This window comes from Balaenoptera borealis, assembly GCF_965194805.1.
Source record: "Balaenoptera borealis genome assembly, chromosome: 12".
In the NCBI taxonomy this organism is placed as follows: domain Eukaryota; kingdom Metazoa; phylum Chordata; class Mammalia; order Artiodactyla; family Balaenopteridae; genus Balaenoptera; species Balaenoptera borealis.
Window position 1 is genome coordinate 95,444,343 of NC_138869.1, and position 18,138 is coordinate 95,462,480.

General features: G+C 44.0%; 2 protein-coding genes across 4 annotated transcripts in view; both read left to right on the top strand.

The window, feature by feature from the left end:
- Window positions 1-18,138, top strand: part of TPMT (thiopurine S-methyltransferase) — a 102,859-nt gene that overhangs the window by 13,432 nt on the left and 71,289 nt on the right. The window contains exons 6-11 of one of the 3 annotated variants that reach the window (XM_082346419.1): window positions 245-297; window positions 975-1,049; window positions 5,482-5,567; window positions 8,654-8,698; window positions 9,127-11,053; window positions 12,171-12,462. In XM_082346419.1, coding sequence (XP_082202545.1) covers window positions 245-297; window positions 975-1,049; window positions 5,482-5,567; window positions 8,654-8,698; window positions 9,127-9,239 — 372 coding nt within the window. In that variant the 3' untranslated portion in view covers window positions 9,240-11,053; window positions 12,171-12,462. The other 2 variants (XM_082346420.1, XM_082346421.1) reach the window with 2 other exon arrangements.
- NHLRC1 (NHL repeat containing E3 ubiquitin protein ligase 1) lies at window positions 12,335-16,803 on the top strand. Its single transcript, XM_082346393.1, has 2 exons — window positions 12,335-12,462; window positions 14,247-16,803. Exon 2 carries the CDS (start codon window positions 14,499-14,501, stop codon window positions 15,843-15,845), a length of 1,347 nt encoding a protein of 448 aa, XP_082202519.1. The 5' UTR covers window positions 12,335-12,462; window positions 14,247-14,498; the 3' UTR covers window positions 15,846-16,803.

The window sequence follows — 18,138 nt, forward strand, 5'->3', positions numbered from 1 at the left end:
CCGGGCCCCCTGCACTGGGAGCACGGAGTCTTAGCCACTGGACCACCAGGGAAGTCCCCAAAAAATAAAAATTTAAAGTAAGATGTCTAAAAAAATTATTTGCTGTGAAATTATGTTCTTTATGTTTAATTACACATTCTTTCTCTACCACCCATGCGCTGCTTTGCCCCTCTTTTTTTTCCTTGACCATTCAAGTACCTCCTAATTAAGTGGAATTTTTTTTTTCTTGACTTTTTCATTGCAGAGTTCTTCAGGGAACATCTCATTGTACTGTTGCAGTCTTTTTGATCTTCCCAGGTAGGACTGATGTCTACCTCTGCACTTTTAAAAACTTGAGTGTTTGCTGGGCAATGCTGGGGTGGGCTGAGGGTCTTTTTATCACTCCCATCCCCTTGCAGTAGCACCCATGAAGCACTGATTTGAGTCTCTGTTCTGCAGTTATTTTTAACTGCAGCATGTATGTCTTCACAGTTGATATCTTTGCCCTTGGGTAGCTGCTAAGCTCTGGAAAAATTATTATGACCCTAGGAAGGTAGGGAAAAGGAGGGGAGAGCAAGAAAGTGTCTTCCACTTCACACCTGTGTCTGTAACAGAAATGCATTTCAGGGTGTGGACGGAGGTGAGAGCTCATCTCCTAAAAGTCCCTGATACCTGTTCCAGGGGCTGGGAGGAGAGTTGTCTCAAACTGTCCCTTGTTCCTCCTTTGTGCCCCCAAGTCCAAGCTGCTGCCACCAGCTCCTAGAACTAGGAGGAGATGGACAGCTACACATGCACACACACACACACACACACACACACACACACACACACACACACACACACCAGCACATCCCTAGAGACTCTGAGGAAAAGCAGATGTGAGATCCCAGTTCCTTAACAGCTGGTAAGGTTCTGACATGTGCCATGGGGAACACTGTCTTGTTAAAGATTATATTTTTCTTACATAAATTTTTTTATCTTTTTCTTTCTGGTAGAGCAAATATTGGCAAATTTGACAGAATTTGGGATAGAGGAGCATTAGTCGCTATTAATCCAGGTGATCGCAAACGGTTAGTGATTTGGTTCCTTTAATTATGTTGGTTTTTTCCCCATTTTTAGCCTCCTTAATTTAGTATATTGTACTTTTTCTGGTTTCCAGAAGATTACTAGACTTCTACTAGTTTGAAATAGCTTATTGTATTTGGAATTAGAAGACCTATATCCAATAGCATCTTGGTCTAAAAAGTATAGGATTTGGCCACGGGGACATGGGTGCAAGGCTTGTGGCTCTGTCACTTCTAAGCTGTGTTGCCCTGGTCAAAGAATTCAACTTCTCTACACCTTAGTTTACTCCTCTGCAAAACTGTAATTTTTCTACTAATACCACCCTCACCACCTCCATTGAGAGTGCCAGGTAATACTTGTTCAGCTCTTGCCATGTGCCAGGCTTTCTTAAAATACCTTACGTGAAAGAACACAGTTTATCCACCAAGCAACCCTGTGAGGTATTAGGCTATCATTATTCCCATTTTACAGATGAGGAAACTAAGGTCAAAGAGGTTAAGTTACTTGTCCAAAGTGCAGCAGCAAGTACGTGACAGAATTGAGATTCAGACCCACGGACTTTGGCTTTAAAGTCACGCCCATGACTAGGCCCCCTCACATGGTTGTTGTGGGAATGAAAAGAAATGACACGTGTAACAAGTACCGTGTTGACCCTAAATGACTGTTTAAATATTAGCTGCTATTGTATTAGAGCTTTTGATCTAGATATTTTGGATGACCATTCTTTTGTACCTGGTCTTATTAGAAAATAAAATTAAAATATGAGAAAGTATACTGAGTAAAATGTGACCCCTCCTGTGTACTTTCCAACCCAAATATCATTCACAGACTTACTTAGGTGTAACACATAAATACTGAATTACTTAGTTGTATGGAGGCAGACTCAACACATCAGTGAAATGAAATTTCTCTTTTTAAAAATGAATTGTTTGGGACTTCCCTGGCAGTCCGGTGGTTAAGACTCCGAGCTTCCACGGCAGGGGGCGCAGGGGGTTCAATACCTGGTTGGGGAACTACGATCCCACATGCTGCACGCGGGCCAAAAAAAAAAGAATTGTTTGGTGAGTAAGGCTTGTTGCCAAACCTAATCTTATTTTAATTAAACATTGCCACATCCTCTTTTTTTTTTTTGAAAAAGATTTAATTTTATTTATTTTTGGCTGCACCGGGTCTTCGTTGCTGCGCAAGGGATTTCTCTAGTTGCAGCGAGCGGGGGCTACTCTTCGTCATGGTGCGCGGGCTTTTTCTTGTGGTGGCTTCTCTTGTTGCGGAGCACGGGCTCTAGACGTGCGGGCTTCAGTAGTTATGGCACGTGGGCTCAGTAGTTGTGGCGCACGGGCTTAGTTGCTCCCCGGCATGTGGGATCTTCCCGGACCAGGGCTCGAACCCGTGTCCCCTGCATTGGCAGGTGGATTCTTAACCACTGCACCACCAGGGAAGCCCCACATCCTCTTAATATATATTTTCCTCTGGTGATAATTCACACTCCTTTTCCCCTTTTCTTTCTGACACCATTCCTCCTTTCTCTCTTCTCTGGGACCCTCACCTTCCTCACATGCCTAGAAGTCATCATTCCCAGAGGGACCATCCTCAGCGAGGCTGTGCCGTCCTCTCTCCTGTACTTGCTCCTTCAAAGATTGCTTCAGTTCTCCTATTACTTTCGTTCTGGTATTCAACAAATACACATTAAGTTCCTACTATGTCTAAATACACATGATGTTGGGGAAATAACTGAACAAGTCGCACATGGTATTGGCCCTTATTGTTTCTGTATTTCCAGCTCTGTTCTTTCTCCCAAACACCCACATCCCATATCCGGTGTCTGCTCGGCATTTCCCGTGTGACATCAGTGTCCGTCATCAACTCAAAAGTATCACCTGTGACTTCTGCGTCTCCATAAAACACCACATTTATACACTCAACTCAGTTCTGCTGAGTGTCTAAGATTGTAGGTGTTCCCTGCTCCCTAAGGTTGTCCAGCCTCTTCCTCGAGGTTAGTCTCTCTGCAGGCTTTGGTTGTGTCGCTCAGATCCACAAGGCGGTGGGGAGCAAACCCGAAATCACAAAGCTCACTCTACAGACCGTGCACCTTGTGTTCAGTTATTTCTCCACCATCTGGCTTAATTTTTATAGATAATGATACAATCTGACATAATTATAAATATAAATATATATGTATATAAAATTTTAACACATAATAGGAGCTTAATAAATATTTGTTGAGTAAATGAGTGAAAACAAACCTGACTCAAAGCAAGGAAAATACACTGTTTCCCACCAGCCACCATCGCCTCCTCTGTCCTAGAAATAAAGGCCATCTAAGTGGCCTCTGAACTGTTTAGTTCATGGTAAGAAAGAGTCATGAGGCCCCTCCAGAGCTCTTGGAGACTCTAGTTCTAGTTTGGTCACAGACTCTGTCTTCCTGATCCCCCTATTCTCTTTCCTCCCCTTCCAGGCCCGTGTGTGTGTGTGTGTGTGTGTGTGTGTGTGTGCGTGCGTGTGTGTGTGTGTGTGTGTGTGTGTGTGTGTGTGTGTGTGGTGTGTGTGTCTTGTCACAGCCCCAAGAATGCCAGAGAACACTGGCCTTTGTTTCCAGAATAACTCTTATTTTGAGCCATTAGGAAGATAAATGACTTTATCTTAGCATTTAAGGTACTTAGTGCTTTTTCCCAGTCCTGCCATCAGTATGGGGTGTCTTCCTGCTGAGATTACACATGGGCGAGAACTGATGTGGTCTCTGCTGTGACTCTCAGGTTTCTTGCCTACCATCAATCATACCTCTCATTTTTCTGAATTTTTTGAGACGGGTTGAGAGAGAAAGTCCGCATTCCAAGAGGAAGGAAGCCTGTGAGTCCTCTGAAACCCTGCCAAACCTGTCTGACTGATCGCTTCATCGGGACAGCAAGTCCCTCCTTTCTTAAGAACAAGAATCCAAAGTTAAAAAGTAAAGGTTTCTGCTCAGAAGTTTGCTTAGGTCTGGTTCTTTCACTTGCAAGGAAGAGTGACCGGCTCAAGCCAGCTCAAGTTTTTAGGGAGTTTATGTTGAGGATGCTAACAGAATAAGCTACTGACCCGAGCATTTACCACGTACCAGTGTTCTAAGCACTTTATGTGTGTGCACTCATTGAATTCTCACAACCACCTGTGAGTTGGTTACTAGTTTTATCCCCATTTTACAGATGAGAAAACTGAGGCACAGAGGGGTTAAGACTTTGTCAAGCTTACATAGCCTGTAAGCGGAGGGGCTGGACTTTGAGCTCGGGGACCTTGCAGAGTCCGTACTCCTAATCCCCATGCAGGACAGCCTCCCTGACTTCTCCCAGGGCTCTGGACAGGGATGGCAGCACAGCCGGGCCCTGTGGAAAGAGCCAAGGCTCCTCACTCAGAGCTGTGCAGCTCGTCCACCTCTGTCTGTCTGTCTGTCTCTCATGGCCTCTTACCTCCCTGTGCGTGTCTCCTCTGCCCTCCTACCTCAGCACTCAGGTTCCTCTGCTTACCCACTCCTGCTCCCAGACATCTGACTCACAGCCCTCAGCCTCCTCAGCTCCAGCCTCCACCCAGCACAGAAACTCCAGCGTTTGGTCCAATGACCACAGTGAACTAGCAGCTCCTCTTTGGATGTCTTAACTCAGTTTCCCAGCGGAGTCATCTGATTGGTCCAACTCATCATTCTGTACCAGACCCAGGCCTGGCTCCTGGTCTGTCTGCTGATGGGCCCTGTTAGGGCAGGTCCCCACTTTGAACCCATCAGACATGGCTGGGAAGTGGCGTCACCTGCTCCTCAGGGCACCTACTCCAAAGGATAGTTGCCGTAGCACTCAGGGTTTATGCCACCCTTGCAGAACTGTAATGTCATAGTACCTTGAATTTTGGCCTGTTTATTAGTCTTATCTCTCTCCAACTAAAGAGAGGAAAGGGATTGTGTTTTGTATCTTACCCGTGCCCCCGGTGACGACCCCATCACCCAGGATATTTGTTAAACTGCAGCATCCCAGGCCCCACAGCAAACCTACTGACTCAGTCTTGGGATGAATGAAGCTCGGGCATCTCTTCTTCCAGCCGGTGCCCAGGTAATCTTGATACCAGCTGGGTCTGGGAACCACTGCCCCAAAGCTGGCAGTGCTTCAGGAAATATACGTTCAAAGCTGATGGGCCTCCGGGGACCACATCACATTGGAAGGAGCCTCTGTTCTGCTTAATTTGATACCTTCTGGTCTGATAGGCCTCGTTTGGATTCCCGTCCTTCGCTATTTCCCAGCTTAGGCAGGTAACATCATTTGCTGAGCCCATTTCTAGCTTTTTAGAATGAGAATCTACTTCATGTGATTTTTTAGGAGAGTTAAACTCAGTAACAGAGATGAAAGGAAAAGCTGGCTTCCCTCCCTGCCTCTCGTTCTTTGAAGAAATGTAACACATGCCTTTTTATGTTCTTTTCAGCTATGCAGATATAATGTTGTCCCTAACAAGAACTGGGTTTCAGTACCTCTTGTCTGTTTTTTCTTATGATCCAACTAAACATGCAGGTAAAGTTTCTTGTTCTTTTTCCAGTTGCCTTGTTTCCTGATTTAATTCTATGACTTGGATAGCATTATTTTCTCCTAATTTATCTCATGTGAGGCATACTGCTGATATACATGCAGTCTGTGTCATCCATGGTGGTGGGGATGGGATGTATTGGACTGATGCCTACAAATACATCCTCATAGGAGGATGGGGTGAGATGTGGACGTGGGGAGGTAGGGGTGTGCAGGAAAATCTCTAAACTATTGCTGTTTTTAATTTCTGGAACTTTATAATTTATTGCATTTTAAAAATAACTGTATTTGTTTTGAATGTATAAAAGGGATGTTTTCTTCTGGATTCATTTAAATGTGTTTGAACATTAAAGCCTGACCTTTTTTTTTTAACATCTTTATTGGAGTATAATTGCTTTACAATGGTGTGTTAGTTTCTGCTGTATAACAAAGTGAATCAGCTATACATATACATATATCCCCATATCTCCTCCCTCTTGCATCTCCCTCCCACCCTCCCTATCCCACCCCTCTAGGTGGACTCAGAGCACCGAGCTGATCTCCCTGTGCTATGTGGCTGCTTCCCACTAGCTATCTATTTTACATTTGGTAGTGTATATGTGTCCATGCCACTCTCTCACCTCGTCCCAGCTTACCCTTCCCCCTCGCTGTGTCCTCAAGTCCATTCTCTATGTCTGCATCTTTATTCCTGTCCTGCCCCTAGGTTCTTCAGAACCATTTTTTTTTAGATTCCATATATATGTGTTAGCACATGGTATTTGTTTTTCTCTTTCTGACTTACTTCACTCTGTATAACAGTCTCTAGGTCCATCCATCTCACTACAAATAACTCAATTTCGTTTCTTTTTATGGCTGAGTAATATTCCATTGTATATATGTGCCACATCTTCTTTATCCATTCATCTGTCGATGGACACTTAGCTTGCTTCCATGTCCTGGCTCTTGTAAATAGAGCTGCAATGAACATTGTGGTACATGACTCTTTTTGAAGTATGGTTTTCTCAGGGTATATGCCCAGTAGTAGGATTGCTGGGTCGTATGGTAGGTCTATTTTTAGTTTTTTAAGGAACCTCCATACTGTTCTCCATAGTGGCTGTATCAATTTACATTCCCACCAATAGTGCGAGAGGGTTCCCTTTCCTCCACACCCTCTCCAGCATTTGTTGTTTGTAGAGTTTTTGATGATGGCCATTCATTCTGACTGGTGTGAGGTGATACCTCATTGTGGTTTTGATTTGCATTTCTCTAATGATTAATGATATGGAGCATTCTTTCCTGTGTTTGTTGGCAATCTGTATATCTTCTTGGGAGAAATGTCTACTTAGGTCTTCTGCCCATTTTTGGATTGAGTTGTTTGTTTTTTTGATATTGAGCTGCCTGAGCTGCTTGTAAATTTTGGAGATTAATCCGTTGTCAGTTACTTCATTTGCAAATATTTTCTCCCATACTGAGGGTTGTCTTTTCATCTTGTTTGTGGTTTCCTTTGCTATGCAAAGGCTTTTAAGTTTCATTAGGTCCCATTTGTTGATTTTTGTTTTAATTTCCATTTCTCTAGGAGGTGGGTCAAAAAGGATCTTGCTGTGATTTATGTCATAGAGTGTTCTGCCTATGTTTTCCTCTAAGAGTTTTATAGCGTCTGGCCTTACATTTAGGTCTTTAATCCATTTTGAGTTTATTCTTGTGTATGGTGTTAGGGAGTGTTCTAATTTCATTCTTTTACATGTAGCTGTTCAGTTTTCCCAGCACCACTTAATGAAGAGGCTGTCTTTTCTCCATTGTATATTCTTGCCTCCTTTATCAAAAACAAGGTGACCATATGTGCGTGGGTTTATCTCTGGGCTTTCTATCCTGTTACATTGATCTATATTTCTGTTTCTGTGCCAGTACCATACTGTCTTGATTACTGTAGCTTTGTTGTATAGTCTGAAGTCAGGGAGCCTGATTGCTCCAGCTCAGTTTTTCTTTCTCAGGATTGCTTTGGCTATTCGGGGTCTTTTGTGTTTCCATACAAATTGTGAAATTTTTTGTTCTAGTTCTGTGAAAAATGCCAGTGGTAGTTTGATAGGGATTGCATTGAATCTGTAGATTGCTTTGGGTAGTATAGTCATTTTCACAATGTTGATTCTTCCAATCCAAGAACATGGTATATCTCTCCATCTGTTTGTATCATCTTTAATTTTTTTCATCAGTGTCTTATAGTTTTCTGCATACAGGTCTTTTGTCTCCTTAGGTAGGTTTAATCCTAGGTGTTTTATTCTTTTTGTTGCAAAGCCTTATCTTTAAGTCGTGGCTTTTCAGGAAGAAGTGAAAACCAAGTACATAGATTTTTAATTTGTAAAAATACCCTATTTGATTTTTAATTGAGCCTTTTTTAAAAAGTGCTTTGTTTTATAAATATCTGTGTTAGTATTTTTTTCTGTTTGAATAAGTCAGGTCTTAAAAACTCATTAAAAGATGAGACCTAGTGTCCATAATTAAGTCTGGGACAATCAGATGGAAATAGAAAATAAGGGAAACAGATGTCAGCTCTGCGAATGTGATGTAAGTTCCCTTCCTGAACAGTAGGCCTAAGGAAGGGCCTGTAGGAGGAAGATAGAACAGGCCTTGTCTGGGGTGGAGGCTAAGAATTCCCTTCTAGGAAGGGGCAGAAGCTGTTTCTTCTAAAGTAAATGGCCCACAGCAAAGTGGGCAGAGTTTGTAGGATGAGGGTAAGTACAGGAGTGGTAGAAAATCTATACCCTGGAAGCAGGAAGCCCCAAGGGAATTTGTTCATGAACTCCACTCTGATTTTCCTGTTCCCAGGTTCCAAGGCTGACTCAGCCATCTCATGTAAGCTGGAGATGGGCATCTAACATTACCAGTCCCCTCAGTAAGCCAGTCTTTGGTATCAGATGTGCAAAAGAAGAAGCAGAAGAACCTGTCACATCCTCATCTATTTGGATAATTGAGTTATGTATGGAATGTGTATACCAAGGTCATTGGAAATAAGCTGAGAAGTGGGCCCTGAGAATTTATTTCTCTTTACAATTAGATCTATTAGAACTTATTCTTCACCATGCTTCTCTTTTACTTAGGTCCACCATTTTACGTTCCGGATGCTGAAATTAAAACATTGTTTGGTAAGTTACAGACATGTGCTGTAACTTTTGAAATAAAGTCAACAGTTAACTGTTTTGAGCTATTAGCAAACTATTAATATCTAGAAGTATATAAAATTTAAAAGTCAGAAGCCATTTAATTGGAGACTATTATATCCAAAAAAGGAACCCATCTCTGTAATAGGACTTTTTAGCTAAATGGTATGCTTATGTTAAAGACATCTGAATTATTCTAGAGAGATGGTATGTTTATTTTAGCTCTTAGGAGTTATAAGTGATAATAACAATTCAGAGCTCAGAAATTTTACCCTTAATATTTATTTCCCTGTGTTCGTTAAAAAGAAAAAAGATCTTCAGTACACACTCTTTTTAAAATCATCTGATATGTTTTTAGAACTGGTTGCATTCTTCATAAAGTTTTAACTTGTCACACTTTCTTTTTGTTTCAGGTTCAGTGTGCGATATTCATTGTCTGGAGAAGGTTGATGCTTTTGAAGAACGACATAAAAGTTGGGGAATTGACTACCTTATTGAAAAGTTATATCTATTTATAGAAAAGTAAATGAGACGTAAATAGAAGCAAGTAATATCAACATGTTTTTGAGCAATTGAAAATTGTGCTAAGGCATGAAAATATAATAGATGACTTTTGGAAAAAAATTCTTCACAAATCACGTCACAGATCTTTGCTCAAAAATGCTTATAACTTTTTAGGAAAAAAACCACGTACTTTGGAAAAGAGAGTGTGATTGGGGGCGAAAGATTATACCTGTGTGTCTTACTTACAGATTGCAAGAATTTTTTACAATCAGCATGTATTACTTGTATAATTAAAGAATGAAAGAGAAATATAATGCATATAACTTAAATATAATAGACAGAAACATTGGCATTCTTTATGAAATTTAGAACCATTGGGTAAATGTAACACTTTAATGGGGTCCAAGGTAAAAGGTAGTGGTCTAAGACATTATATTAAACATTAATTTTTACTATAAACCCTCATACTGTACTCAATCCTAGCACTCCTTTTCACATTTTTTCTCCTTATATAATTTTATATGTGACAGAATGAAGAAATAAATTTTTAAATTAATGAAATTAACCAATCTATATGGAAAAAAATATTTTTCCCAAACTGTAAAAAGAAATTATTTTTCAAAGTTGTTTTCTGTGTTTGGCAGTTTTTTGTTTCTCGTAATTTAATCTTGTTTAAATGATAAAGTCTTACGAAGTACAGTGTACTTAGGGGCTGGATTCATGTCTGTTCATTATGAAAGTTTAGATTCAAAACTTTTCAGTTTTTCATTAAAAATCACATTTTGTTAAATCAGACATTCCTCTCTTACCGCACTACCTAATATTTAAATGATTTAGATTGTTTAGCTCATGTTAATAGGATGGCGTGTATTACAAAAATTATTTCATTGTGTGTTTATGAAAATTTCAGAAACTTTGAAATCTCCAGCTTCTCATTTTCAACCATACATCTCCAGCTCATTTTTCTGTGTGTGCTCAAAACCTTCGAGCCTGCACCACTTTCCCCTCCCCACCAAATCCCTCACCCCTGAAGCCAAGCACGTGGGGCACGAGTTATGTAATTATATAGGTGGTCAGAGTGGGTGCTGGAAGACCAGGTGCCCTTAGGGGAGAGCAAACCTGGAGACCAGAATCCAGGTTGGGTCCAAGGGACCACACAGGTGATGGAGATCTGCCTGTTAAGGAGGTGCCCGGAGGCTGCCTGAAACTCAAAACTCACCAACCCAGGAGGGATTCAGGTTCGTAATGGTAGCAAGCTTTTGCTCCTGTGAGCTCACAAGCCCATGCTAAAGCACCTACAGTCTTTGCTCCTTCTCTGTTCAAAGGTTGCACCTCTCCTCCTGGACTGAGATGCTTCTATTCTGTGTGGCTTGCTCTCTTCCTTCCTCTCGTCATTGTCAGGTACAATCTGGGATGTAACTGTGTCGTTGGACTCGTTCTGGGATTCCTTCTCAACTGCATGTATGTGGCATGTCTTCTCACACTTGCAAAACCAGCAGTCCATGTGCCTAAGCACTAACTCCCTCCCCCAGACTCCTCAGCCTGTCGCCCTCCGCCCCCTCATCTCTGCTGTAACCACCCTGAGCTGGGTCTCTATTTCCACCCCTCTGCGGCATGGTCCTTTGCACAGGAGTCAGCCACTGACCACAAGATCTATTCTTCAAATCCTTTGCCTCCACAGACCTCAGGGCTTGTTCTAGGTGGAAGGAGGAAGAGATGGTCGTGCTATTCCAGGACCCTCTAAGTAAGAAGTATTGGAGGGAAGCACAGAGGAAATCCATGGAGACTTCGCCATGGAGGAGGGACGATTCTTCATAGGAAACTCAGAATGTTAGAGTTAAGACTCGGGGCATCGCTTCTTTTTTTTTAAATATATTTTTGGCTGTGATGGGTCTTAGTTGCGGCACGCGGGATCTTCGTTGTGGTGCGTGGGCTTCTCTCTAGTTGTGGCGTGTGGGTTTTCTCTTCTCTAGTTGTGGCGTGCAGGCTCCAGGGCGCGTGGGCTCTCCAGCTGAGGCGCACGAGCTCAGTAGTTGTGGCGCGTGGGCTTAGTTGCCCTGTGGCATGTGGGATCTTAGTTACCTGACCAGGGATCGAACCCACGTCCCCTGCATTGGAAGGCAGATTCTTTACCACTGGACCACCAGTGAAGTCCCCAGGGCATTTCTTTTATTAATCAGCGTGTGTATATATGCGACAAGGATTGCACTATATAAGGTATTTGAGAAACCTTTCAACATTGACTCTAGAGATAAGCAAGTGCTATTTTCCTAACAATACTTCCTATAAATACTAGAGAATCATCAAAGGAAAGGTATAACATTGGGGTTTGCTGCCTGTAAGTAGTATCCTTTTAAGTAGTCATTAGTTCATCCATTTAAAAAACATGTATTGGGCTCCTGCTGTGTACCAGGCATGCGCTAGGCACTGCGGATATGGTTCCTGCTCTCCTAGAGCTTAGTTTCTGTCTTCAGAAAAAGAAAGAAAGGATGAAGATAAAGAGCAATTTTAAGATTGGATAAAAAGGGAAACTGGACTCTATACACTTGGTAAAGTAGAAAAAGGACAAGTGAAAAGGGAGGGAGGGTGTGGGTTGGGTTGACAGGAACGTGGGAACAGAATTTGTGTTTAACTCCATGGAGAGGCAGCAAACAGTGAAGAAAATGATTGCTAACGATGCCCAGCTAGAATGTGGGGATCCTCAGCTGTGAAAGACGCAAACCTACTTGTGTTTAGTTCCGAAGCTTTGTGTCACTGAGAAAGCTTTGACTCTGATCAAATGCAACAAAGTTACATTTCCATACTTTAAATTTACCAATTAGAGTCTTGACAGCAAATCGTCAGGGTGGATTGTCGGTGTATGTGCCACAGTGCTTTCCAGAACCACTGTGCTAACTACCAAGTGGCAGAGCGATGACTGTGAACATTCTTAAGTAAGTCGTATTTATTGCAGATTTGTCTGGTTTACCTCGCTAAACGCCGCCAGCCTCTTGGTGCAGTACTACTGGTTGCCGCACGGGGACAGCACAGGATCAAGAAGAAGAAGGCAGGCTACTCACCAAGCAGAGCTCCTCTCTACTGAGAATCACGCTCACTGGCAAGACGTCGCTGAGGGGTGGGGTAGAAGCTCCGTCACAGCAATGAGTTGGGGGTCTTTGGATTCGTTTTAAAACAATGTTGGAGCAGAGACAAGTTAGAAGCACATCAAGCATCAGTGAAATCCGTATGAAAAGCATCTTGAGAAGGTAATTAATCACAGGCTTGGTCTAGATCTCTGTTCCGCGCAGTAACCGCCAGCTGCATGTGGTTACTGAACTGAATTAGGATGTGCTGTGAGTTTGAAATACACACTGGACTTTACTTAGTACTAAAAAAAAAAAAAAAAACAGTAAAATATCTCATTAATAATTTTTAAAATTTATTTATTTATCTATTCATGGCTGTGTTGGGTCTTTGTTTCTGTGCGAGGGCTTTCTCTAGTTGCGGCAAGCGGGGGTCACTCCTCATCGCGGTGCGCGGGCCTCTCACTATCGCGGCCTCTCTTGTTGCGGAGCACAGGCTCCAGACGCGCAGGCTCAGCAATTGTGGCTCACGGGCCCAGCCGCTCCGCGGCCTGTGGGATCTTCCCAGACCAGGGCTCAAACCCGCGTCTCCTGCATTGGCAGGCAGATTCTTAACCACTGCGCCACCAGGGAAGCCCTCATTAACAGTTTTTACAGTGATTACATGTCATAAGGATATCATTTGGGATATTTTGGATTAAATTATGCAATTAAATTCATTTTACTAGTTTCTTTTTCCTTTTTAAAATGTGGCTACTAGAAAATTTAATATTCTATACATGGCTCTCATTATATCTCTTTTAGTACTAATTCTAAAAATATTCCATTTTTAGATGGAATTTAGATTTCCTGAATGTTTTTCTTGACTTAAGGATTACTTCAGAAAGTAATTTCTATTTGGAATGAAAATGTACTGTAGTCTGAAATTATAATATTAAATTGGTTACTGTGTCCCAATACACAGATAATCTTTGAATCTTGTAACACTGCATAAGAAAATGTTCTTTCTTGTCTTACATTAAAGCTTCCTCCAGGGGATTTAATGGGATAAAAATCCCTTGTTTTCTCAGAAGTCTAGCCAATAAGAGGGTGAATGATCACAGTAATTATCTCTAAATGAGGAGAAGTGATCTGATAAGTGGTTTTGCCAAAGACGATGTTCATGTGATCCATTGCGGGGAGACTCCTGAAAGTGACTGCTTGTAGTACCACCGCGATTCCTGAGAGAGATTGTGCTATCTCCTGTTTGAGGATCTTTGAACATATTGTAGATTCTCTGTGCTTTCCATATTGATTGAGGTGGAAAGAATTTAACCTGCTGTCATGTGTGGGACTGTCATATCACAGTGGTTCTCAAACTTGGCTGCACATGATAAGCCCCTAGGGAGCTTTAGAAAAATCCCAGCTGCCCAGCCCACACCCTGGACAAATTAATCTTTGGAGGATGAGACCCAGGTATTTACCATGTGCAACCAAGTTTGAAAAGACTGGGATAGTTAAGAGTGTGGGCTCTGCAGTCAGACTGCCTGGCTTCAAATCCCAGCCTGGCCACTTCCTAGCCATGTGACCCTGGGTAAGAAACTTAACCTCTACAAACACTATGGTAGAAAATGGGTGATGAAAGTAACACACCTAGTAGGATTGTCATGTGGTTTAAGTAAGATAACCTATGGAAACCACTTAAAAGAGGGCAGGCATGGAGTAAGTTTATTATTAACAGCTTTCTTCTTTCATATTAATTTCTCTGGAAGACATTCCCAGCCACAGTCCCCGCCTCTGACACAAATTCATCTACTGGATTGCATATATTTTCCTATAACATTGCTTCATTCATACATAAATTCATTTTACAAGTAGTCATGAAGCATCTACTGTACTCCAAGAGTGATAGAAGACCCAAAAGAAGTACGTGCACCTGCCTCACCCCCTGGGATTTTAATTTCCCTTGTACGTCTGTGTTTTCCCAGTCAGATCATAAGCACCGTGAGCTCTGAGACCAGGTTTCATGCCTGGCCAGCCCCAGGCCCCAGCACCCAGCGCTGCCGACGGGAAACTGCAGGGCACTCTGCTAGGTACCAGGGAGCAACCCGCTTGTCCTCAATATGTATGTTTCCTCAAGTGTAAATTGAAGATAATCCATCCATGACCGTTGTGAAGATTACAGGTCTGACCACGCGCTGTGGATACAGCTTGTCAATGTCCACTGTCAGGCCCTCAGGATGCAGTGCCCACCAGGGGGCAGCAGGTCTCGGCCGAGCGGCCGGCCGCCGCCGACGTCAGGACCAGCGCCCCGCCCCGTGACCGTGACCCTGGGCGGCGCGGGGGCAGCGTACAGCTCCGCAGGCTGCCGGCGCGGCGGGAGCGCTTCAGGCCGCGCGATGGGTACCGAGGCCTCCGGGAGCGGGCGGGCGCTGCGGGAGCTGGTGCGCGAGGCCGAGATCAGCCTGCTCGAGTGCAAGGTGTGCTTTGAGCGGTTCGGCCACCGCCAGCAGCGGCGCCCGCGCAACCTGCCCTGCGGCCACGTGGTCTGCCTGGCCTGCGTGGCCGCCCTGGCGCACCCGCGGACGCTGGCCCTCGAGTGCCCCTTCTGCCGGCGAGCCTGCAGGGGCTGCGACACCAGCGACTGCCTGCCGGTGCTGCACCTCCTGGAGCTCCTGGGCTCCGCGCTGCGCCCGGCCCCAGCCGCCCCCCGCGCCGCCCCCTCCGCCCCCGGGATCCTCACCTGCCACCACGCCTTCGGAGGCTGGGGGACCCTGGTCAACCCCACTGGGCTGGCGCTGTGTCCAAAGACGGGGCGAGTCGTGGTGGTGCACGACGGCAGGAGGCGTGTCAAGATCTTTGACGCTGGGGGAGGATGTGCCCATCAGTTTGGAGAGAAGGGGGACGCTGCTCAGGACATTAGGTACCCACTTGACGTCACCGTCACCAACGACTGCCATGTGGTTGTCACCGACGCCGGCGACCGCTCCATCAAAGTGTTTGACTTCTTTGGCCAGATCAAGCTTGTCATCGGAGGCCAGTTCTCCTTGCCTTGGGGTGTGGAGACCACCCCTCAGAATGGGGTCATGGTAACTGATGCGGAGGCGGGGTCCCTGCACCTCCTGGAAGTCGACTTTCCAGAAGGAGTCCTCCGGAGAACTGAACGGTTGCAAACTCACCTGTGCTATCCCCGGGGGGTGGCGGTGTCCTGGCTCACCGGGGCCATTGCGATCCTAGAGCACCCCCTGGCTGTGGGGACCGGGGCCTGCAGCACCACGGTGAAGGTGTTCAGCGCAAGTATGCAGCTCATCGGCCAGGTGGATGCCTTTGGGCTGAGCCTCTTTTTCCCCTCCAAAATAACCGCCTCCGCTGTGACCTTTGATCACCAGGGGAACGTGATTGTTGCCGATACTTCTAGTCAGGCTGTCCTATGCTTAGGAAAACCTGAGGAGTTTCCAGTACTGAAGCCCATCATCACCCACGGTCTTTCCCATCCTGTGGCACTGACCTTCACCAAGGAAAATTCTCTTCTTGTGCTGGACAGTGCAGCCCATTCTGTAAAAGTCTATAAGGTTGACTGGGGGTGATGGTGGGAGTCTTGGGGCCTGGCATCAGAAGCCCTGGAGCTGCCACTGCTGAATTGTTGAACCCTGGATAAATTACTTAATCTCATCTGTTCAACAGAGATAATTATAAGTGCCTGGTAGACTTACAAAGGTTGGGACAATTGTTAAAGAATAATAATTAAATCTACGATTTATGGATTATGTACTCCCTGTGCTAAGAAATTTGCTAATATTAGCTCCTTTAATCCTTATAATTACCCAATTTCTATTATGAATCCCATTTTAGAGATGAGAAAACTGAGACCCAGAGAGCTTAAGTGATTTACACAAGGTCACATTTACTTACTATGACAGTCACAAATGGAACTCAGTTCTGACTCCAAAACCCCTTGCTCTTAAATAAGATAACAGATGTGGAAAAATATATGTGGGAGTATATTGTTGCTATGTGTACTCTATTTACAGGTAGCTATTTAGTTAGATGCACAGAGAAAGGAGACTTTATTATAGAGTTCAAGAGAAAAAGGATTTTGTGGTGGACATCAGTTTAGTTCAACTTGCAGTTCCTTTGGTGGCTCATTAGATGGAGTTACTGTGGATCCTGAGTTACTTGAATAAGAAAAACAATTGAAATTGCTTATTCAAAAGGTCAACCCGTCTCTTAGTACCTGTATCTCCTCCGCTGTAGGTACTCAGGAAATACTACTTGGTTGGTTGAGAAAGGCTTGTGTTGACGTAAGTTCTAAACTCCTGCGGAACGCTCTACCCCTATACTCTGTGTTAGAGGGCTGGATGATATTTCTGTTCATGTTAATAAAGAGAGAAGTCACCACAATCAGTTCATGGCAGAAATGATTTTGCCTGCCATTTTATGATCAGTGGTAACCTGAAGCACTTTTGTGATGGGGTTTTTCTCTGTCCAGTTTAAATCTGTCCCATGTGTTGCAAACACTGTGTACTCAATAAACAATTCCCTTGATCCTGAGTCAGCATTTAGCCACTGGTAAACAGTTAAATACTTCTTGAATTGAAGTATAGCCTTGACCAAGGTAATGCCTGCTTCAATGTTGCAATTGATTAAGTGAATAGGTGGAAATTCCGGGTGAAGTGGCCAGTTCTTTGTAAGTTGTGTATGTTTAGCTAGTGTAAACATTTCAGAGTTGAGGGCTGTTGGAATAGTACCAAATAACAGACACCTCAGAAGCAGCAGAAAAAAGTTTTTCTCAGGGAGAAAATATTGGTTCTGAAAAGTGAGTGTTTTAGGTAATAGCTGATGCTTTATCAACAATAGGCTTCTATTTTACAAAGCATTTTAATAGATAGAATGTACATTCTAGGAATAGCCCCAAAATTATGAGTAAGATTATAGTTTGTACTAAAAGAGTGAGCTTGGCTCCTGTGCCAGTCCACAGAAGCCCATTTTGCTTCAATGCTCCCATCATGCAGTGCTAATAAGATTTCAGGCACCCTGGACCGATCACCATTTGTAAACGCATCCCAGATAGGGATTCTGGGAACAGCCCCAAGCCCTCACGCTCACCCCACCCTTAGAAATTGCCCTTGGGTCAGTGACATCGCAGGTATTCTGGGTTGCGTAACAAGAAAAGTTGTCTCAGGTGGAGATACGGGTTCAGACTTGGTCATTTGTGAGTAGGGCAACCGTGGATTGACCTTAAAAACGTTTTCCTTGGGAACAATGACATTTTAATGGCCTCGGGGTCAGTTGAGCCAATCAAGGCACCTTCTCCTATTTGGAATTATCAGTGGCATCGTACTTGCCTATAGAGCTGTGCGTATGTCTTTTTCAGGCCACGTGTGGTATATGCAGCACGTGTGGAGATATCACTTGTTACCATGTGGATTACCCAACCGGAAGAATGGGGCGTGAGTTCCTAAGATGACATGGGAGCGAATCAGAGAGGTGATAACAAGTGACCTTGTTAACGGCTGCCTCTACCTGGCAGCTGAACAGGCTCGGGAGTGGGTGGGCAGAGAAAGCAGCTCTGTGGCATAGTGGCATGCAGGAGCAGGGTTTCCCTGGGGAGGACACAAATCTCGCTCTTCTTGATCCCCAAGCATGCACATGCTGAAGGAACAGGTTCAGTAACCCGCAAGGCAGATGCTAAATTCACCTTCCAGGCTGTGTTCTTTCTTTCTTTCTTTTTCTTTTTTTTTTTCCGGGCTGTGTCCTTTAAAGCAAGCTGGTTAAAGGGCTCAAACCATGCCCCACTGAAATCCAGGTTATTAGAGGAATTGGAGAGTCTGAGGTAGGCAGGAAGAAGTAATCACAGCAGAAAGTAAATGGTTCCAAGGT

What these genes read in the sequence shown, in the direction of transcription:
- NHLRC1 (XM_082346393.1), top strand. Translation starts at nt 14,499, where the DNA reads ATGCAGTGCCCACCAGGGGGCAGCAGGTCTCGGCCGAGCGGCCGGCCG.